Source organism: Neodiprion lecontei, chromosome 7 (genome assembly GCF_021901455.1).
Source record: "Neodiprion lecontei isolate iyNeoLeco1 chromosome 7, iyNeoLeco1.1, whole genome shotgun sequence".
Taxonomy (NCBI): Eukaryota; Metazoa; Arthropoda; class Insecta; order Hymenoptera; family Diprionidae; genus Neodiprion; species Neodiprion lecontei.
Window position 1 is genome coordinate 12,275,521 of NC_060266.1, and position 23,457 is coordinate 12,298,977.

The following is a 23,457-nucleotide window of genomic DNA, read 5'->3' on the forward strand; positions in this document are numbered from 1 at the left end:
TTAGTATATGTAGTTTCCAAAAAATTCTATTATGTATTTCTACGCTGGAGTAATAAGTATATAAGAGATCTGTATAATGTATTGTACTAGTTGAAGATTTGACAATGAGTTGTATTTTGTATTGTATTGTGTGATATTGTTGTGGAGAAGGTGTACGTCTGTATTCCATAAGCATGAGAAATGTTCAGATACATATAATAGTTTGATCTGTCCATATAAGACCAGATCTGGCCAATTTTTATATCAGGCTACGTGTAAGCCTAATATGGAGGATTCATATCAGGGGTCATCGGAAAATTTTTTCACAGGTATCTTAAATGTCAATCGTTTAATCTTGATGGAAAACTCTTATTATAATGAGGTATTAAAGAGTAAATAAAAATCATTAAGCTGTCAAAAAACACTATAAACGTTGGGATTGAGTTTAAATATTGCACTGATCCATATTCTTTACATGTGAAAACACAAAATAAGTAAAGACTTGAGCTTTCGATCAATCCTGCATGGTGACATTTATACGCAGTTTCGGACTGATTACACTGGGTCAAAGTGTCCTGAGTCTTCATTGAATAGTTGTACGAATAGCCTCAGTCGAATTCGGTCTTGGATATTACAGACTTTTACGTATTGAATATTCTGGAATATGGAACAATTGCATTTGTGAAAGAAATTAAATAGCAGAATGATGTCAAAAATCTTAAAGATTCAAGTTCTAAAAACGAGCATTTTTCTATAAAAAAAAATATGGAAATTATACTTTCAACCACCCTTCCGCTAAATTTCACTAGTAAGACTCTTGAAATGTAGTACTTTTGGGTGAAAATATTTCTTCAGTGGGGGTTTTGGAAAAAGTATTCATTCTAAGATCTGAAGAGGGTCGTTAAAAACTTGGTCAAGGGTCCGAAGGGGAGGTCGTGGCATTGATAGTTATTGAGATTTCACAAACATGCATGGTAGGGAGTGAGTGAGTGGTGAGCGGTGAGTTTTCAGCTCCCTGCTACCACTTACAGCCTAGGACCAAAGATGCCTTGGACCTCGACGATTCTCGGGCACCGGCGGTGCTGAAGGAGGGTAAAGTGAGACGAGCCGCTGTTAGGAAATGGCTGCCACCTGTAGCTATTGATCGGGAGCGTGGCCTCGTTCCTTCTCTACATAGCTTCTCTTTCCACTTTTGTTCCTTCTGCCTCTCAGTCAGCCGCAGACCCGAGCGGCTCGGTATCCCCTTCCCCCTACTTTTGCCCGATGTTTTTCCATATCTCTCTATTTCTTTCTCTTCCTTTTATTTATTTCTATATGTTGTCTTTTTCTTCAACTTCCATCTATCTTATATTTTATCACTTATAATACCATGCTATCCCAACTTGCTCTGGGGAAAAGATCCAGGAAGTGGGCGGAGATGGGAGTAAAGAGGATGGGTGGAAAAAATTACCTTAACTCTGCACATAATCCTCGTTCGAAGTGAACAGGATGTCCCTAACCACTCGATTTTGGCTGATTTATCCGAATCAAAACCTATGAAGCAGGTCATGTTAGAGATACATAATTGTTTCTCCTCGGTGGACAAACATACATATAGACATCAGAGAATCGAACGAAACCTTCGTAAATCTACTTGTTCGATCCATTTTATAATTCAAGATGAAAAGTAGGTACAGTTCAAGAACAGGAACAATTAGAAATACGATCATGCAAGGAGTTAAGAAAGACGAACGAATCCGATACCTAGTCAAGTAGTTATACTTTTCTGTCCGAAATTCTTCAGATTAAAATTTGTTTTGTTACTCAGAAATCGGAGATGCTTTTCTTCAATTCGTTTTACTTTCAATATTGCGGCTGGGTTTGAACAATAGCGTTTTGTCTTCCCAAGCTTCGTGAACATTAAACATCGACATATATATTGTAACGCGCAGACCACCACGCTCCCTCTTCGGGGAAGTCAGGGCTTGCACGCATATAATAATAGAAAAGGTTGAATAATGAATCAAGAAAAAATTTGGAAATTTATTAGGAACACGAGAAGATGCAGATATCCAAAATAAGGGAGGATTTGGGCGGCAGGTACTAAGGGCTACGAAAAGAGAAGAAACAATAAATAGAATATTTTGGTGAATACTAATAAAACAAAGGAAAATCCAATAAGACATTTATCTTGACCTGACTATCAGCTCCTTGTCAGCTATCTCAGTATTTGGTAGAGCGGAAGCTGGGATCGGGGATTGAAACGTTGAACATACTCGATGCAACAGATGACAGCAGGTAAAACAGAGATCTATTCTAGGGCGGCTAAGGCAGGTACCGACTACTCTACTTTGCACAGGTGGCCCCGGGGAGTAAGTACTGTAGATTGCAACTTATAAGATGGGTGAAAGCAGAACGAATATTATAGGGAGTCAAAATACAAAAGCAAAATAAAAAAAAATAGATTTTAGAACTTGAAAGCGTATCCCTGATTAAAAGAGGCCAAATGCCCCTGTTGCGGGATATTCAAATTACCTGTTGAGAAATGTTTCGCAGGTGAAAGAAAAAAAAAACTGCCCAGTGGTTCAAAACTCAATAACCCCCTCCACCCTCTCCGGGGGTGAAAAATGACATTTTATGCATTCAATTTTCTATCTCAAGACTCGATTGACGGATCCTTATGAAAAAAATTGTGGGTATGCATTACCAAAATACTTTTCATGTAAATTAATTTGCGTTCGAGGGGCTACTACCAAGATTCCGAAAAAAATTCATTTAAATTTAAAATCGTTATATTTCGAAATATTATATAATCAATGAAACAAAACTCTTTTTTTTCGTCGTTCAATCGCTTCAAGTATATATTATCCTCACGAATCATTTAAGATTTTTGTGAGTAGTGAGCCACATCAAAAATGACGAGTTTTATACTTTTTTGACACTCTTTCACTATTTTCGTTCATGACTTGAGAAAAAATTGTCTGAATAGCTGTAGATTATCGAAGTTTTCCTGTTAAATATTACTATACTCAATATTTAGTCCGGCCACCCTGTATATGAAAGCATTGAGTTGATCACATTACGTATTTTAGGGCTAAATAAAATGAATCGTAAAGTATTTTATTCTGAAAATCTGACCTTGACTTGTCAATGAACAGAATAATGAAAATAAAAAATTGTCACAAATCATTTTATATAACCCTGAAATACATCATTTCATCAACACAATGCTCTCATATACAGGGCAATCCAGCCGAATGTTAGGTACAGTACTATTTAAAATGCAAATATCGATATTATACAGCTATTCAGACAATTTTTTCTCAAGACATGAATGAAAATAGTGAAAGAGTGTGAAAAAAGTGTAAATATCGTCATTTTTGATGCGGCTCACCACTTACAAAAATCTTAAATGATTTACGACAATAATATACACTTGAAACAATCGAACGACAAAAAAAAAGTTTCGTTACATTAATTAGATTTCGAAATATAACGATTTTAAATTTTAATGAATTTTTTTTAGAGCCTTGGGAATGGCCCCTCGCACCTCAATTAATTCACATAAAAGGTCTTTTGGTAATGATTATTCAAAATTTTTTTCATAAGAATCCGTCAATCGATTCTTGAGATAAAAAATCGAATGCATAAAATGTCATTTTTCAACCCCTGGAGAGGGTGGAGGGTGTTAATGAGTTATGAACCGCTGGGTAGATGTTTTTTTGTCCTAAAAACATTTCGGAACAAGTCATTTGAAAAACCTGAAACAGGGGCGTTTGGCCGCTCTTAATCAGGGATATCATTTAGGTACGACGTACGTATGCAAATAATATGAATGAGAAATAAAACTGACGGAGGGAGAAATAATTGATTTCGCACCGATAATATGATTAAGATTAAAATGTTAGTGTTCCCCAAGTTATCCACAAATGGATCGAGCAAAGCTCACTGTGTACAATGTATTAAGCGCCGTCAGGTTTTTTTATCATACTCTTTCACGCGACATTTCGAATTTATAGGAGTTCGTCTTATTGTATGATTTATTGAGTTTTTTGGAATTTTTGACAAGGGTGAAAGACACTGTGACGCTCGCATACAGGCAAACACCCTACAATTATCTGAAGACAAAAACCTGGGACAAGTCACCTGCTGTTAGTTATGTATCTACTACACAAAAGAAAGGGATCATTATTATAAGGTTCGAAAAATTGACACACTATTATTTTTATTTTCCTAGTTGAGTTCTGTTTTCTTTCATTATTTTGTAAGAAATAAATATCTCGCGATTTGTAAAATATTAAAATTTTCGAATGTATTTTCTCATTTCTTATTAATACGTTGTTGGAATAATCTTAACCTGATACAAGTATTGATTTTCTAGAAGGAGGAAAGACGGTGTTATAATTTATGCGTGTACATAATTGAGGGAATGTAAGAAGGATAGTTGAACATTATTAGTCTTCATTAAAAACAGTTCACTTCGCACGCATGTTGCAGCGTACCGCTCGGACGGGGATCACTCTGTATGCCCCACATAGGGTGCTCTACACTGCCTCATGGTGTTATATCCCCACTTTTATCCCTAAGCGTACCACTCATGACAAACGGAATATCAATAGGCTACAAATGTTCTATAGTTAATTATATTCAAACGTGTAACGTGATTGAAATTTACACAACGGTTTGCACTTAGTCGACATCCATCGTGCGCTTAACTATGACCTATATAATAATACCGTGTAAGAATCTGAACGCCACATGTATATGTTCACACATATAAGTGTGGTGTTGATCACGCGTGAGGTTGCGAAGATCGAATATCGCAAATCATATCAATTATAAATGTGATGACTCAAAATTATTACATAACCATGGAGACGGAATTTTAATTACTTGTTTGTTTTTTTGGAATCTCTTCGAACCCTGTTGGGAAAGTTTATGGAAAATCCTGACACAAAATTATACACATTGATCGAAATATAAGGACTGACGACTCAAACATAAAAGATTAACGATTATTTTTAACGTATGACGCCTCGGCAAAGATGAAAGTTACTTTTGATTATTTTTTTTTTTATTTAATCCCCCGTCAATATTTTGAGTCAGCTTGATCTGTATAACCATTTATTTAATTATAAGATTTACATCATGATTACTTGTTTATAGAATTTGATCTAATTATATAAGAAATTCGTTACAAAACTGGCGCCCGAACAAAAGTTCTTTTACCTTTTTAATATATGTGTAAATTTCGTTTTATGATAATTATACAGCATGAAGAGGAATAAAATCATGTAAAATAGATGGATTATATATTGATGGCTAACAGTTCAACTATTCAAACTAGGTCCAAAATTGTCCATTCACCGATAACAACAAAGAAAGAGACAAAGTCAAGTACACAAAAAACCACAATGAATATGAACATGGAAGATCAGTTTGAACGGCTTGAGGAAGAGTTGGCGAGTCTATCTAGTATAAAAGAATGCGTGGTACAGTTACAAAATCAACAAACACGAAACTACGACTCAGCCCGAGAAGTTCAAATATTAAAGACTCAAAATCGAGAACAACGGGAAATGCTCGAAGTGATCTCGATAGGTACAAACAGTAAATAATGTTGAAACATTGGTAAGTAAATTGGTGGCTAGTTTACAAATAACACATATTGATGTAGATATTCCGGGATTTTCTGACGAAGAAAGTTCAAATCTGATAGAATTCTTAGATAACATGGAAAGTGTAAAGAGTAGGCTGATGTAGCTAGAAAGAGTAACTGAAAATGCTGGAGATTCGGGTAGCTTAATTTTAATTGAATAGAACAACTTTCGTTTATTTATAACTACTTAAATTAATTAATCACATTAAATTGTTATTTATCACGGTTTATGTTTAATTAGATTTTGATAAGCAAGCGAGGTTATGCAAAGGATGCCGGATTGCGGGTTGAGCACATGCGGTGCGATGATCCGACCACTGAAGCACAGAAAACTCGAAGATTTCGAAACTATAGACTAAAGCGAGCAATTAATTACATAATATAATTTATTAGCAAGATATTAGCACGATATAGCGAGAGATTAGTGAGATATTAGCAGATTTAGCACAAGCGTGATGCGATAGCAAAGGTTACAGTATGCAAGCGAGCGGAAGAGGGCAAAAAACGAGGCGAGCGGGAGCGCTGGCTCCGTGGTCCCAGCTCTAGGCCTGGCGCGCGTCGAGCGCCGTGAAGATAGTTTTAGGAACGCAGTACTGGTTAGCCATGCGTGAGCGCGATCGACGGCGCTGGAGATCGATTGACGGTAGGGAGCAAGAGAGGGAGATTTCAACAGAAAGCTATTTTAATTTTAAAAATATTGTTGGTCAATGGAAATGATGAATTATAGAGAATACATTGAAAAGAATACATACAGAGCTAGATTATGGTGGAATTCGATCAAACAGAAAATTGAAAATTATGATGCGTTCAAACGAACATTTCTGGAAAAATTTTACTCTATTCTCATACAAGTTAAGGCAAAAAATAAGTGGAGTTCTCGAAAATGTAAATCAGAAATGGATCGTTACAAATGTAGTTTTTCGAGAAAATTGTCGAAGCCAAATATTTGACTCCTATGTTAGATTTTTTGGAAGTCAAATATACTATTATTCAAGAATTTCCAAACAGAATTCGTGATATATTTGCAGCAGTAAATTTTTCTGATACCAAACAAATAGAACAGACATTATCATAATTGTTCAGTACATATCAGGAGCGAGAGAATGAAAAACGTCAAAATCGAAATAGCAGTAATCCGATGACTCAATCTCAAAATTTCCGAAATACAACGTATATAAATAACGATAGTCAATATATAAAGTATCAACCCGCTTATAATCAAATTGTTCCACAATCAATATTCAGTTACCAAAATTATAGCCATAACGATTCGTAAGTTGCGAATACAGGCAATGTGATGTCAAATGGGCAAGATTCGAAAAATTTTTCAACGTCTGCAAATACTCAAATAATATTACCTGATCTAAGTTATCCACCACCTCCATTATTAACTACAAATCATCAAATCATGGGAAAACAAGGTGTGAATAACGTGATGAATAGAAATTTAAACTAAATAACAATGCGTTGCGATTGGGTCCCGCATCGTGTTGTGACTATGTAAATTGAGCTAAGGACCTTGTAGTTGATATTGATAATAATCCGGGTGTAACAAAAATTCATGATACAGAATACCACTTATTCAAGGACCCACACATACATATTGTTAATTTGGAAAATCAAGTTTTAGCTTTGGTAGATACTGGAATTCAAATAACTTATGTGTCGGAAAAAAATGTATAAACAGTTGAAAAACAAGCATGATTTGAATTTACTTTCTGTTAGTGATGTTTTAGTATTGTCAGCTACAGGACAAAAAGCTGCTCCAGTCAGGCTACAAATACTTATAAATGTAAGTATAGGGAACAAAGTTATGCGTACAGTCTTTTTAATCGTACCGCATTTAGTGAATGATGTTATTTTTGGCAATGATTGGTTGTTTATAAACAGAGTCGTATTGGATTATGAATCTAAAACTATTGGAATAAATGGAGTGCTCTTTGCACCCTCGTTCTACTCGTACGGTCGGGAATTTTCAGAACAAATAAAATCATTTGCATGGAATCAAAAGATGTATATACAAGTGGTTAAACGGAGTAATAATGCAATTAAATTAGATAATAGAAAATAATCTGATATTGATAATGAAGTCATTTTGAAATATTGTGAAAATGATTATCTAGCAATAAGCAATACCGTGATGAATAATGTCGTACAATCTGAAAACGTAGTTAAGAATATTTGTGCAAAATGTAACAATAATATGGACCTTGTGATTATTAATGATGCAATGGAAAGTATAGATAAAGAGAAAGAAAATGATGGAAATCCACAAATATAAATAGAAAAGATTACTGAAATAGAAAATGCTACTATTGATTGTGTTGAAATTGACGAATGTGATATATTGAAAATTAATGACAAGAAACTAGATGATTGCGAGAATCAATATCCAAAAAAAGATTATGACTTGTGCGAAGATGATAATTTGATTGTAGAATCTTTCAATTACTTCAGTAGAATAATCAGAAGTACGCAAAATGATCAAAGTTTTTTGAAGATGTCCCAGCGATCCTGACAAGTCTTATGGGTTTAAGCGGTGAGTAAAGAGTCGTTCTTGAAAAATTGCTGTGTCAATACGAGCATCTGTTTTCTGATGAATTAGGCTGTGCTAAAATTGCTGAACATTCAATCAAACTTGCAACTAATAAGCCGTTTGTAAAACGATCGTACCCCGTACCATTAAAATATACAGATGCTGTAGAGTTAGAGCTACAAAATATGTTACGAGAACGGATAATAGAACGTTCTAATAGCTCTTTTTGTAATCCACTTCGAATCGTATCAAAAAACAAGGGTGGGGTGCAAGTTTGTCTAGATGCGCGTCATGTCATTTAAATGATATTATTGAAGCAGATAATGAGTCATCTCCGTTGATTCAAGAATGAATGAGAAAAAATCATGCTGTAAAAGTGACGAGGACAGTAGATAGGATACGAGAGTTCTAACCCAAAAAATACCAATGATATTGCTACCGGCGCGCGGCGGCGGTTAACACACATGACGTCACCAGTATAATCGCCCGATTTTGCCGTGTGACGAGCGGCCATTTTGATAGCAGCCATTTTGATTTTTGCTTAGTCGGATGAACAGCCATTTTGATTTTTTATCGTCAGACAGTTTGATAATGTGATTTATTGCTTGGCCGAATGAATAGCCATTTTGATTTTCTTCGCCGTCACCCGTAAACTTTCACGCTAATAGTTTGCCCCCAGGGCGAAAAATAATATTTTCCACGTACTTCGAATACATTCTTTTGTGTTAATCGATCGGATGGCGACATCGCAATTAGATAGGCCGGGAATGTTGATGACGATCCGTAAACTTTCACGCTAACAGTTTACCCCCAGGGCGAAAATTTTACATTCGACATACCATTTTGATTTTTCGCCGCTACCCGTAAACTTACACGCTAACAGTTATACAATACTATACAATACAATACAATACAATAATATTTTCCACTTACTTCGAATACATTCTTTTGTGCTAATCGACTGGATGGCGAGTGGGGGTACCAAGCTTGGACCTTTCACTACCACTCTCCCAAACTCTCACGATCTATCTGCATATATTAACTCAACGCATCCAATGCAGACTCATCAGTTTTACACGATACGTACAAGTCAAAAGTTCATCAAAGTTCTGCATATATCAGCGTTAAAGTCATGGCCGCTGAAACATACTCAAATATCGTCAAAACGATGGAGAACGCGCACGATTTGTTAGGTGAGCTGCATCCCGAGCAGGAGAATGACAACATCTTCCAGCACTGGATTGACGTTGGAATGGAAAATCTCCAATTGCTGCGTGATGTTTCCAAGCGACGGAGAACAAGCGTAGGTACGAAACTGCAAATTCAGCACACCATCACGCTCGTACAATCCTGGATAGCAAAGATTCGGCAACAGCTGAGGCAGCGACAGCAGCAGCGGCAGCAGCAGCAGCACGCCGTGGTGATAAGTGCTAACATCGGCAGTCCTGCGAGCGTGCAGTGGGACGAAGTCGAAAGTGCTTTCGCCAACTGGATCCGAACGGGAGTCGTCACAAATCTCGGGCATAAGAATTTGGACGCCTTTTTCGACGAAACGCAACGGATCATCGTTGAGCGATTGAGGCTGGTACTGCGCAAGAAGGGTAATGTGAAGGTTAACCTCACATTATCGTGCAAATTTGAAAACATAAAGCACGAGGGGATTGCGGAAGAAGTTAAAAGCTTCAACACTGCCAACATCGCGATCCTCCCCTCGAGCGATATCGACGGTTGGTTTACACACGCAAGGGCCAATCTACTTGTGAAGGTTGAGGATTTTGAACAACGCGATTCTGGGTGGAGCATAATCGAGATCCTCAATACTGCCGTAAATATCAACCGGTACCTGCCTCTCGCTGCGAGGCTTTCGACATTCGTTGAGCTGCCCAAGGACATTCAGCGGAAGAGAGCGGTGGTCAATGTGAAAAACAAAGATGAAAGATGTCTTCTCTGGTCCATCACTGCAGCACACTACCCGACCAGCACCCACACCGATAGGAATAGCCATTATCGCCGTTTTATCTCCGAGTTGGACTGTACAGGTATTAAATTCCCTGCTACTCTACATGATGTGAAAAGGCTTAAGAGATTGAATAATTTGTGAATCAATGTATATGGGATAGTATCTCGAACTTTTTCACATCATGCAAAATCAAGTAACAGCGTCATCGTGCCAATTTATTTGAGCGATCATTTGAGTACCGCGAACTTTGACACGATTCATCTTCTGATGGTTGAGAGTAATCCAGAAAATGATATGGCTCGCGAGTTAACACCAAGATTCCACTTTGCTTGGATTGAAGATCTTTCACGATTGCTGAGCAAAGAATTGTCTGATCATAATGGTCAACTGTTTTTATGCGACAGATGTTTGTGTCACTTTAGCGTGAAACATGCCTAAGACAATCATCGGCAAGATTGTATTATGCTGAATAAAGTACGCATGGAATTTCCCGAGTCTGAAGATTTAGTCTATACCGATTGACGAATTCCAAAATCACGTTTCAACCCGTCAAACACGTGAATTTCAAAAGCATATCTCGCACAGTGTAGCGTACTACGTGCATTGCGCGTACGATGAAACTTTATCGGAGTTCCACAGTAAACGCGGCGTTGATTGCATAGATTGGTTCATGCAGCAGCTTAAAGATTTATCGATTGAAGTAGAGTCACGCGTCAAAAACATAATTCCGATGGATTCTCTTACCTAAGTGCAACACGATCGTCACATGCGCGCAAAGAATTGCTACATTTGCGAAAAACCGTTTACCCCTGAGGAGAAAAAGTGTCACGACCACTGTCACTTCACGGGTAAATATCGTGGTCCTGCTCATAATCGGTGTAATTTGAATTTCAGAGAGACGCACACAATTCCAATAGTTTACCACAACTTGTCCGGTTACGATTCTCACTTTTCAATAAAATCCCTCGCGTCAAATTTTCCCGGTGAAATTACCCTGCTACCCATAAATAAAGAAAAATATATATCCTTCACGAAACGCGTTGATGGGACGATGATGCACTTGAGATTCATCGATTCGTTCCGATTTATGGCTAGCAGCATCGATAAACTTTCCAAATATTTGAATGATGCAGACAAGCCCATAACACGTAAATTTTATAATAATCCGACTCAGTTCAGTTTGATGACCCGAAAAGGCGTTTTTCCCTATGAATACGTCGATTGTTGGGGGAAACTCGATGAACCGCGATTATCTGCAAAGAAGCATTTCTACTCGCACCTCTGCGATGCAAATATTTCAGACACCGATTACGAGCACGCTAAAAATGTTTGGGGGGAATTTCATTTAGAGTCATTGGGCGGCTATTCTGATTTATATTTAAAGACCGATGTTCTTTTTCTTGCCGATATTTTCGAAAATTTCCGCGCTAGCTGCTTCAAAACATATGATTTAGATCCGTTGCACTACTACACTGCACCGGGACTTGCTTTTGACGCGATGCTCAAGCATACCAATGTAAATTTGCAACCTTTAGACAAACCTGAAATGGTGTTATTTATTGAAAGGACGTTTCGAGGCGGCGTAGCGCAATGTTCTAATCGACACGCTCGGGCCAATAATAGATTCATGGGAACAGATTTTGATCCAAACAAAGCGGAATCGTATCTCACGTATTTTGACGTGAATAACCTGGACGGGGCAGCTATGAGCGTGCATTCACCAATCGGCTCGTTCGAGTGGGAGTATCAGCACATCGATATAACAAACCATCCGGACGATTCGCCGATCGGTTACTTTCTGGAGGTAGATTTGGACTATCCTGTAGAACTCCACGAGGATCACAAAGACTTGCCTCTTTGTCCCGAGCATTTTACTCCTCCAGGTAGTAAAAACGCCAAACTCGCGACCACCCTCCACCCCAAAACATATTATATATTGCACTATAGAAATTTGAAGCATTGTTTGAATTAATGATTGAAAGTAACGAAAATGCACAGAGTTTTGAAGTTTGCACAATCTCCATGGCTCGAGCCTTACATCACGCTCAACACGGACATGCGCAAACGATCTAGGAATGAATTTGAGAAAAACTTTCACAAACTCATGAATAACGCGATGTTCGGCAAGACTATGGAGAATGTGCGAAATCATAAAGATGTAAAATTGGTCACAAAATGGGAGGGAGGAGGTGGTACGAGAGCGCTTATTGCCCGGGCAAACTTTCACAGCTGCACCGTATTTGGCGCTGATATGGTAATCATTGAAATGAATCGTGTCAAAGTTCACTTCGCTAAACCTATTTACGTCGGTGCATCGATTCTGGATCTGTCAAAAATCATTCTTTACGATTTCCACTATAATTATGTCAAATCCAACTTTTCAAACAACGAGGTCAAATTGTTGTATAGCGACACAGACAGCCTTATTTATCAATTTAACATATCGAACATCTGCGATATCGTCAAACGTGATGTGGATACAATGTTTGATACCTCTGACTATCTGCCCGACAATGTGTATGGCATTCCGCTCAAAAACAAGAAACGACTAGGGCTAATGAAGGATGAAAATAATGGTAAAATTATGACAGAGTTTGTGGGACTGCGAGCAAAACTGTACACATTTACTACGATGGGCGGGGATGGGGAAAAAGTGAGTAAGCGTGCCAAGGGTGTAAAAAATTCTTCGATAAATAGCATCACGTTTGATGATTATAAGCGCTGTCTGATGGCTTACCAAGAGTTGACCCTCTCCCAGTGTCTGATACGAAGTAAGAAATATGAAGTAAGCACGATCGTACAAAAAAAATTGGATCTCAGTTGGCAGGATGACAAGCGGCAATTGATACCTGGACAGTCCGACACCCTACCTTGGGGGTTTGTCCCAGCCTCCCAATAGCTGTAGGATAAAACTGTAGACGTAAAATTATTGTGAATATTCACGTTTGACGCCTCGGGCGATCCGCCATCATGCGGAAACGGTGTTGACTGGATTTGAAAATGTGAATTCATATACTTCACATTCATTCATTTATTCATTTATTTTTTATTAATATATTGAGAAATTATTCATTTTTATTTGTTTACCTCGAGAAAAGTTGTCAGAAAACGAAAAAAAGTTTTCAGAAAATGAAAAAAAGTTTTCCGAAAGCTTTTTTCCCATTTGATTAACACGTAAAAAAAGTTTTCAGAAAATGAAAATAAGTTTTCTGAAAACGAAAAAATGTTTTCTGAAAATGAAAAAAAGTTTTCCAAAAAATAAAATATGTAGTAATCGTATGGAAAAATTGCAGATTGTTGTTATGATTATTATTATTATTATTATTATTTTTTTTTTTTCCCGAGGAGTTGCGGAATCCAAGTTACGGATTCGCGACAGTCATACGGACTAGCGCGGATGCGGGACTCCAGGGTGGCCTACCCAATAAACCGCCACCTCCTGTGCAACGCTCCCAGCCAGGAACTATGGTGATATCACTTCTAGCTGGGAGCTCTGTCGGCGTGTCTCGTCAGTCTGTCCGTCCGTCCGTCCCGTGCCGGCAGTCCGTCAGTTGCGTTACGTCAGGCAGCCGTCCGCGTTCTTACGTCGTAGGATTGTCCCTGTGTAGGTGGCAACAAGTTGCCACCTTTCTGTACCATGGAGCATTACCCCGACAACGTTGTCGGGAGTGATGCCTCCCACGACCGTCTCCAGTCTATGTCTTAGTTCTGTCCAGCGGTCACATTCGAAGAACGTGTGTTCCGCGTCGTCTCGTTCGTGTCCGCAGTACGTACAGTTGGGCGTCCGTACTCGGTTCAGGTTGTGTAGGTAGCGTCTGAAGTAGCCGTGGCCCGTCAGAAGCTGGGTGACGTAAAAATTCACATCCCCAAACCCCCTCCGGATCCACGGTCTCAGGTCATTAATGAGTCGTCTCGTCCAGTTCCCCGTTGTTTCTTCCGTCCACCGTTCCTGCCACGTCTGTATCGTCGCGTCTCTTTCCGTCATTGCCGCGTCCCGTCGGGTCACGTCCGCGTCTCTTCCGTAGACCCTCTTGCGCTCGAACGCGAAAAGGTCTATGGGAATCACGCCTGCCACCACCAGAACGGCCTGTGCTGAGACCGTCCGATAGGAACAAGCGATCCTCAACGCGCTTCGTCTCTGTACCGTCGTCATTGCGTGACAGTACTTCTCAGTCTTCAGGGAGTCTGCCCAGATCTCCGCACCGTAGAGGAGGATCGACTTCACCGTCGACATCAAAAGTCTCCGTTTCCCTGGTCTTGGTCCGTTCGTGTTTGCCATCAGGCAACTAATGGATGCTATCCTTTCAGCCGCCTTCTGAGCCGTTCGTCGTATGTGAGGCCAGAATGTCATCTTCGTATCCAGGGTCACCCCCAGGTACTTGACTTCCCCACTGGTCTCAATCTCGTCCGTCCCGACCGTCATGCGTAATGTGGTCGGTACTCGTCTCCTGGTGAGAAGCACCAGTTCTGTCTTTTCCGTCGCGAGTTGCAGTCCGTGGTCAGTCATCCACCGTCCGACTCGTCTCATTGTCTGGTTCAGTGCGTATTGTGCCAGATCTGGAATTCGCTCGACTATCACTGCCGCCATGTCGTGAACGTAAGCGACCAGGCGAACGCCGAGTGGGAGCTCCAGTCTGAGCAGGCTGTCATACATCCCGTTCCAAAAGTCAGGTCCTAGTATGGAACCTTGAGCAACCCCCGCGGTGATCTGTCGCGCCACTTGGCCTTCGGTCGTTTCGTACGTCAGTCGTCTGTTCCGAAGGTAGTCTTCAACAACCCGGAGCAAGTAAGGCGGGACCCTAAAGTCGCCTCTCAGCGACCCTAGGATATCCACCCACCTGGCCGAGTTGAAGGCGTTCTTAACGTCAAGTGTCACCAGCAGCGCGACGGGTCGCGCAGCGTGGCAATGTCTGTCTGTCGACCGGAAGGAGTCAACCACCTCTTGGATCGCTCTAATCGTTGATTGACCCCTCCGGAAGCTGAACTGCTGGTCAGAGAGGCCCCCGCCGTCCTGTATCGCGTCCGTAAGTCGTGGTCGCAGAAGCTGTTCGTACAGTTTCCCTGTCGTGTCCTGTAAGCTCAGCGGCCGGTAGGCCGACGGCGTGCTGGGGTCCCCCTAACCCTTTGGGATAAGGACCAACCTCGCCACCTTCCACCGGTCGCTGAATGTCCCTGTCGTAAGGCACGTGTTGTAGAGGTCGAGAAGTATCTCCGGCCTCAGGCTCGCCATCAGCCGAAGAACCTCCGCCGGTACCCCGTCCGGTCCTGGCGCCTTACCCCTCTTCATTGCTTTGGTCGCTCCGACGAGATCCTCGGCGGTGAAGACGAGGGGCGCCGCCGTCTCAACGTCGTTTGTCGCGTCCGTTGAGTTCTGGCGGGATCCGGGCCCCCAGCCTACCGGTCACAATCTTGTAACCGGCACCCCAGGGGTCGCGGTCCACCTCCTCGCAGAGCTTCTTCCAGCATCGCGTCTTGCTGTCTCTGATGGCGTACGTCAGTCGTTTCCGTTCAGTCTTGTACTCGGCCTGAAGGGTTATCCTCTCGGGTCTCCCTCCAGCCCTCGTAACCCGTCGTCGTTTTGCCAGGCAACTCTTCCGCAGCTCGGCTATCTCGTCCGTCCACCAGTATTGTGGTGGTCTGTTACGTCCGTACCGTCGTTTTGGCATTGTGCTGTCGCACAGCCGCGTCGTCAGTTTGGCCGTCTCGTCCGCCAGTCTTTCCGCCCTTTGCCGGCCAGTCAGCTCTGGGGGGACGTCGGTAGTTGGGGCCGGCGCTGCCGCCAGCTCCGCCGAGAACTTCAGTACGTCGAGTTTGTCCACGTTTCACCGCCGGGGGTGCCGTGTCCTCGTCCGTGTCGTCCTTGTCTCTCCTGCCACTTCGAAGGCGATGTACTGATGATCGCTCGCCGTGTAGCCCTCGAGCACCCGCCACCGCCCTATCTGTGGCAGAGTTCTGTCCGTCGTCATCGTTACGTCCGGGATGGAGTCTCCAAATCCCGGCCGTCTGTACGTTGGTACGTCTCCCGTGTTCGCCACTACTAGGTCCAGCCTTGCGGCCATCTCCAGCAGCAGCCGTCCGCGTCTGTTCGTTGCCGTCATGCCCCACTCGACCGCCCTCGCGTTGAGGTCCCCCGCGACCACGAGGTCCCCGGGCAGGTCCCTGAGTCCGTCCTCGAGGAGCCCAACCTTCGCCCGGAACTCCGCCGCAGCGCAGTTTGGGGTCAGGTAGACGCTGACGTAAGTGACAGCGCCCACCCTAGCCCAGACGTAGTCGTCCCCGACGCCACGAGCGGTTATCCGGGCTCGGGCAGCGCCCCTCACCCAGATAGCCGCTGTCTTGGTCTCGTTCGTAATCCAATCCTGTGTTTGTCGCACCCTGTACGGCTCGAACAGGATCAGAATGTCGGCGTCGTGTTCGTCTGCTATCTGTGGTTGTAGCATGTCTGCTGTCCTACTACGGTTCAGGTTGCCCTGAACTGTCCTGTCCGTCTTCCGGCCTGCTTCTTGCACTCCTCCAGCGCGACCCGGTACACCGCGCACCTCCCGGAGCCCGCGACATGCGCCGCATCGCCGTGTCCCGCCTCGGCGCACAGTGGGCAGGCCGGTCTGTTCTTACAGTCCGTGGCGTAATGTCCTGTCTCGCCACATTTCCTGCAGCACTTCGTCCGGTCTGTATTTTTACATTTTGCCTTAGTGTGCCCGTATCCCAGGCACTTGTGGCATTTCGTCACCGTCAGTCGTGGTCGGACGCGGCAAGCTACCCATCCAATCCCGATCCGTCCCCGGCCGAGCAGCGCTCTGGCTTCCTGCGACTCCAGGTCGCATACGGCCATAAACTGCTCCGCCCGGTTCGGGCCGAAGACGTGGACCCCAAAGTCCGCGTCTCGTCCCGTCTCTCGTCGCAGTGCCTGTATCACGTCGTGTCTGGTCGTGACACAGTCAAGATCCATGATCTCCAGTTGAACCCTGGAGGTCCCGGTCCTGACGTTGCCTGCGTCGCCGACCGCGTCCTGCAGGACGCGTCGGAAGTCGTCTCGTCCGTTGGCGTCTGTCTTTATCTTCAGGAGACACAGACCATTCTTCGTCTTCCTGAGAGTCGTCACTTTAACGTGACTCTTCGCAGGGTCGACCGTGGTCCGTATCTTCCTGACGATGTCAGAGTACGTCGTGTCGTTCCCGGGTTTGACGAGCACCGCCGTCCCCCAATGTTTGGGAGCCGCTCTGCGCCCCTCAGCCCCGGCCGTCGTGTCCGTTGTCGCGTTCGTCTCGTCCGTCCGCGTCTTCCGTTTCTTTTTTTCCTTGTTTTTCCTTGTGACTGTCTGCCAGTCAGCGACCGGTTCCACAACCGTTGCCCTCTTCTGAGAGGATTCTGGAGTGGTTCCAGTCGCCTCCCGTTTCCGTTTCGTCCGCGGAGTGTTTTGTGTCCGTTGGTCAGTCTCAACGTCCGTCTCCGTCGTCTCGTTGTCCGTCTTGTGGTCTTTTGGGGCTGCTTTAGCGCGCCTGTTAAGCGCAACGTCGGCAGCCTCGAGAATGGTCTTCATGCCCAGTTTGACGGACATACTCATGTTTTTTTGGATGGCCGCTGCCTCGGCCATCCTTGTCGCCGTACTGTGGATCAGTGACAATAGGTCCGTCAGGTCCATATCGTCCGTGATTCGTGTTTTCGTACCGATCGTGGATACAGCGGAAGCGCAACTCGCTCCGCTGCCCGTGCTCGACACGCTGTCCGTCCTGTTTCGTCGTTGGTGTCCCAGTATCGTCCTGTCCGCTGTTCCAGTTTTCGTGTCCGCTGTCTTTGTTGCCGTCTTTGTCACCTGGTCCTTGCACAATTTGCGGACCTCAGAATCCGTGCCGCTGCCATGGGGCACCGGGGCTTTCACCCGATCGGAACCCAGGGTGGATTTCCCCTGTGCTGGGGCTACCACCTGAGGTATATCGTTGTTTACCTTGTGCATCTCCATAAAAGTTCCTAAGTGCTACGGGTCTCTCGGGGGCGCGACTCCCCGTACCGCGCCGGAACATAGCACGGCCCCTGAGGTCGCCTCGGGGGCCTTCCGTCGGACTTGTGCCGACTTCCGTCCCCTCCGACTTACTAGAAAACCCCGGGGTCGTCACTTCCCGAGCGGACCAGGTTTTTACGCCCAATCCGCCTCCTGGGGCCGCCTCGGGGGCCATCCGTTGGGCCTGTGCCAACTTCAGTCCCCCTTGACTTACTCGATGTACGCGGGGTCGTCACGTCCCGAACGAGGGATTTAACCCCCCCGCCACCTGCGGTAATTATTATTATTATTATTATTATTATTATTATTATTATTATTATTATTATTATTATTATTATTATTATTATCATTATTTTCATGGTATCGAGTATGGCACATGTGCATGCAAAGGAGATAAGTGTGGAAATATTTGTATATTCAAATCTTTTATCGTAATTCGTAAAATACATACAAATCATGTTACATGTTTGTTTTATTTATCCAGCTATTGTGCGAACTATCAAAACCCAACCACTTCACATAGACCTGATTCCCCCGTTTGCGTAATACTTTCTCCACAAGATAACCGTCGGGGTATTTTACTTTGCCGAGCTTCTCCTTGTAGAAGCCTCCCTCGATGGGATGATCTTGATAATCGGTAAGTTTGTACGTCGGTGGATTGGTCCATTCTTGTAACTCTTAATGTAAGAAGATATTTAATTCACTGTTGAGGTAATATCAGGATATAGCAGACAGCCGCTACTTTGCCGAACGTAGCGCTGAGTACATAGGTCATGTCGTACTCACACTTATCTACTCAGATTTCAACCCTTTTTTCTACTACATACCATTCATTTATCTTACTCTCGCGGGTAACAGCCTCTCTTTAAATGAATCGAGTAACTGAACATAATTATTTTATTTTATTTGAATGATACACAGACAGGGAAAATTAAAATCCAACCGGTATAATGAAAATAAACTGAGTTTCGTGTATTGTCAACAGCATCCAGTCGATTAGCACAAAAGAATGTATTCGAAGTAAGTGGAAAATATTATTGTATTGTATTGTATTGTATAGTATTGTATAACTGTTAGCGTGTAAGTTTACGGGTAGCGGCGAAAAATCAAAATGGTATGTCGAATGTAAAATTTTCGCCCTGGGGGTAAACTGTTAGCGTGAAAGTTTACGGATCGTCATCAACATTCCCGGCCTATCTAATTGCGATGTCGCCATCCGATCGATTAACACAAAAGAATGTATTCGAAGTACGTGGAAAATATTATTTTTCGCCCTGGGGGCAAACTATTAGCGTGAAAGTTTACGGGTGACGACGAAGAAAATCAAAATGGCTATTCATTCGGCCAAGCAATAAATCACATTATCAAACTGTCTGACGATAAAAAATCAAAATGGCTGTTCATCCGACTAAGCAAAAATCAAAATGGCTGCTATCAAAATGGCCGCTCGTCACACGGCAAAATCGGGCGATTATACTGGTGACGTCATGTGTGTTAACCGCCGCCGCGCGCCGGTAGCAATATCATTGGTATTTTTTGGGTTAGAACTCTCGTATCCTATCTACTGACGACAACAGATTCAACACACGGGTATTGGTGAATTCCTATAAAGAAAAATTCCCGTAAATTTACTGCTTTTGTATATGCAGGTATTGTATACCAATTTTGCAGCGTACCTTTCGGTATTAAAACGGCAGTAAGCGGGTTCATTCGTGCACTCAACCTAGTAATTGGTAATGAATATTCTGCTTTTCTGACCTGTTATATAGAAGATTATTACGTCACGTGATTTCGATTCTCATATGCAGCGTTCAAATTTGGTATCTGGTCGTTTGATGCAACATAATTTTACCATCCGTTTAGCAAAAACATTACTTTACAGAGAATCATTTCCGTTTCTAGGTTTTATAATTACACCTGCTGGTGTACATCGGAATCCAGATAAGTTAGCAAAAATTCAGAAATTTTCAGTACCTACCGATAAAAAACAACTTCAACAATTCCTAGGCGTATGTAATTATTATAAACAATTAAATATGCAAATAAAGTAACACCACTGGTAATCTTCTGTAAGATAATGTTGATTGGGAGTGGAAAAGCGAACATACGAAAGCCCATAATAAGCTAAAAGAAATGTTTTTGAAGTATATTACGTTAAATTATTATATTCTGAATACTGAATTCCAAGTACATACTGATGCCAGTAATCTTGGTATAAGTGGTATTTTGTATCAAATAGATGCGGCGGGAAATCATAGAATAACATCTTTAGCAAGTAGATGTCTGAAGAAAGCTGAACTTAACTATAATACAACCGAAAAAGTATTACTTGCCATAGTATTTACAATAACAACATTTAGAATTTACCTGATAGGAAGTCCGTTTCTAATAATCACTGATCATCTTGCACTAACATTTTTGAATACTACTCAATTTCAAAGTATGCGACTTATAGAAAGAATGTAAATTCGAAAATTTGATGATTTCGACAAATTAACGACGAAGCGAGGAATCGAACCTGGTGTCTAGAGATTCTGAGCCAGAACCTTACTCCACTAGACCACCTAGCCGCCCTGACTCTGTTGTCATTAATTTCTCTCATCACCAGTGAGTTCGAATTTGTTTTCATGTGCCCGGTTTATGTGTGAATAAGAAGTTGCTTCTCTTCAAGCACTGTGTATATGGAGGACTATAATGTGAAGATGTTGTGTTTACCCTTTTGAATCCTTGCTTCCGATGAGAAGCCACGTAAGACAAGAAAAGCCGTCTAATGAATGATCTGCGAATGTGCAAATCATTTTTTTACGAGAAGAATATTGTTGAAAGAATGTAAATTCGAAAAATTGGTGATTTCGAAAAATTAACGACGGAGTCAAGAATCGAACCTGACGTCTAGAGATGCTTGAACGGAGCCTTACTTCACTAGACCACCTAGCCGCCCTGTTCGTTTTGTCTCTGTTGTTCGGGTTGTCCATTCGGCCACCGTCGTCCTGACGATGGTCCACCTCGTCCACGTCCTCACTGATAGTTCTGTTGCTCGTAGTCTTTATCTCTGTTTCGTTTTGGTGAGTTTTTTTGTAGGTCTACCTTATGTACTTCTTCTTGTACTCTTTCTGGTACTAATTTTAGAGCACCTTTTTCTGCTGATTCAGAGGCTAATGCTTTTGTCAACGCCATCTTTAATGTAGGTTCCTCTATCTTCAACAATTCAGCCTTCATGCCTTTGCTCCTGAATCCACGAACGAACTGATCTAATATTTGATCGTCAGCTTGGCCATCGGGAAACTTGCAGTCAATGGCAAGTGTTTGAAGAACAGCAACATATTCACTTATTGATTCTTTTCTGCCTGGACTCTTTGTCGAAATTCATTACGGTTTACTAAATATGAGACAGGAGGTTTGATATATTCTTTCACGGCTTTTACAATAGCGTCAAATTCTTTTTCTCCTAGCTTGTTTGGTTTACAAACTTTGGCTATGATTTCGTAAGTCTCTGCACTAACTTTCATGAGCATGATTACTCGCTGTTTCTTTTTATCGGTTACGTCATTAGCCAGGAAATATTGTTCTCGTCTGCCTATAAAATTCTCCCAACAGTCTTTTTTTGTATCAAAATCTCCAAATTACCTGATATCTCCATTTTTTTCTTTGTTCCGACTCTGCTATTTTCTGGTTCTTCTTTGTTTAGTATATTTTCCCACGTTATGATTGTTTCTTCTTCCCTTTCATCGATCCTTGTCTTTACATATTCGCGTAACTCTCGACGAAGCTCGATGACTGTGATTAGACTTTCTATTTTTATACCATTGGCTTGGCAAACTTCAATTAATATATCCTTAATTAAATTTTGTATCCAAGATGTGCCTATTGGCATTTGTTTTAATCCTCGTCGCCAGCTATTCTATATGCTCGGCATGTGGGAAGGTATCAGGTGATCAGAGAGAATTAAAACGTGCGCCTGATTACAAGGCGTAGGAGGAACTGGATTTATTTCACGCTGGTCAGCTTGAGCTTACACATAGATATACAGGGACAATCTCTTGAAACTATACAGTCAATGCGCATGCGCCAAATAATTCAATTTCATTGGTCGGTGAAATCGCCCCGCGGCAATCTTTTTGTCTGCTGAGCAGGGCGCCAATGTACACAAAATGAAACAAAAGTTGTAAATCTCTCGCGCGTAAAGCCGTGGATTGAGGTTATGTTGCTGTTTATTTTTACGTAGCGTGAATTGTCTAAAAAGAACAGTACAGTTTAGCAAAACCGTGGTCAATATCGGAAGATATTCAACCGACGCAATGAAGAATTTAACGGAAAAGCAAATATTTCACCGACCAATGAGATTGAATTATTTGGCGGATGTGCAGTCATCGTCAAAGGAATAGCACTGAGAGATTGTCAAATCGGAAATCGTCACAGTAACCGCCAAGTTAACGCTTTACCTATGAGCTTACCTACTAATTGAGTTACGTTGTCTTTGAGTTGAGTGGGCGTATTCAAACTGTTACAATAGGCACCCATTCTTCTGGATTACGATTTCGTGCTTAGCTGTTGCGTTTTCACCAGTTCGTGTTACAAACTGTTGAAGAACCGCAGTGTACTGCGCGATATGAATTAGTAGATTTTGAGTATAAACAAAAAACTGTCGATTACTAGCAAAGCCGAAAAAAAAACATGGAACTTACACAGTATTTCTAAACAGATTCAAGCTGCTGAAGTCTGAATGACAGTTACGAAGTGGGCGGCGCAAGTCGGAGCCAGTGAAACACGTAAAACTGAGTTGATTCGGATTGCAAAATATACGTTTGATGTGTTCATCGCAGCAATAGAATCGATATCAACAGTTCATGATGTGAATATCCGACGTTGGGCAGTACAAGCAAGGATGAAAGTGACTTGCCATCACTTTTAGTTGGATACACGTGGTTGTGGACATTCAAAAAAGTGCACCGAATCGTTTCTTGTAAGATCACAAAGCACATTACGATAATGAGCATCGTCCAAGAGCAGAACTTGAATGAGCCGTCCAAAAGTTTCATTGACATGACGTAGTGAAGCCCATCATCTCCATAAAACTGAATTGATCTTTAGTTAAACAACAAATTAGAAATTTTACCATAATTTCTTTTAGAAGTTTTTTCATTTTTCACCATAATTTCTAATTTGTTGTTCAACTAAAGATCCATTCAGTTTGATGGAGAGTTGGAAAAGAAGGAGGGAAAAATAAAAAAAAAAAACCCTTATCAAACCGGATTCGTAAAATATTGATAATGTTCAGACTGGAATTCGTTCTTCGCCTTTCCTTTCAATTTGTATATACGTACTTGTTAATAATGGGCATGTCC

The 23,457-nt window shown here is 42.1% G+C and overlaps 2 protein-coding genes across 3 annotated transcripts in view; one reads left to right on the plus strand and one right to left on the minus strand.

The window, feature by feature from the left end:
* The window catches only part of LOC107217405 (regulating synaptic membrane exocytosis protein 1), a 1,749,170-nt gene that overhangs the window by 172,195 nt on the left and 1,553,518 nt on the right, over positions 1-23,457 (plus strand). The window lies entirely within an intron of this gene.
* On the minus strand, positions 15,456-16,553 carry LOC124295546. Its single transcript, XM_046745961.1, has 2 exons — positions 15,990-16,553; positions 15,456-15,908 (listed from the first exon to the last, which is right to left on the minus strand). Exons 1-2 carry the CDS (start codon positions 16,551-16,553, stop codon positions 15,456-15,458), a joined length of 1,017 nt encoding a protein of 338 aa, XP_046601917.1.

Bases quoted from the DNA above. Each gene is read 5' to 3' on its own strand.
- LOC124295546 (XM_046745961.1), bottom strand. From the start codon at position 16,553: ATGCTACAACCACAGATAGCAGACGAACACGACGCCGACATTCTGATC. The intron at 15,909-15,989 runs GTGGCAGGAGAG...GACGTACTGAAG, and splicing joins ATCAGTACATCGCCTTCGAA to TTCTCGGCGGAGCTGGCGGC.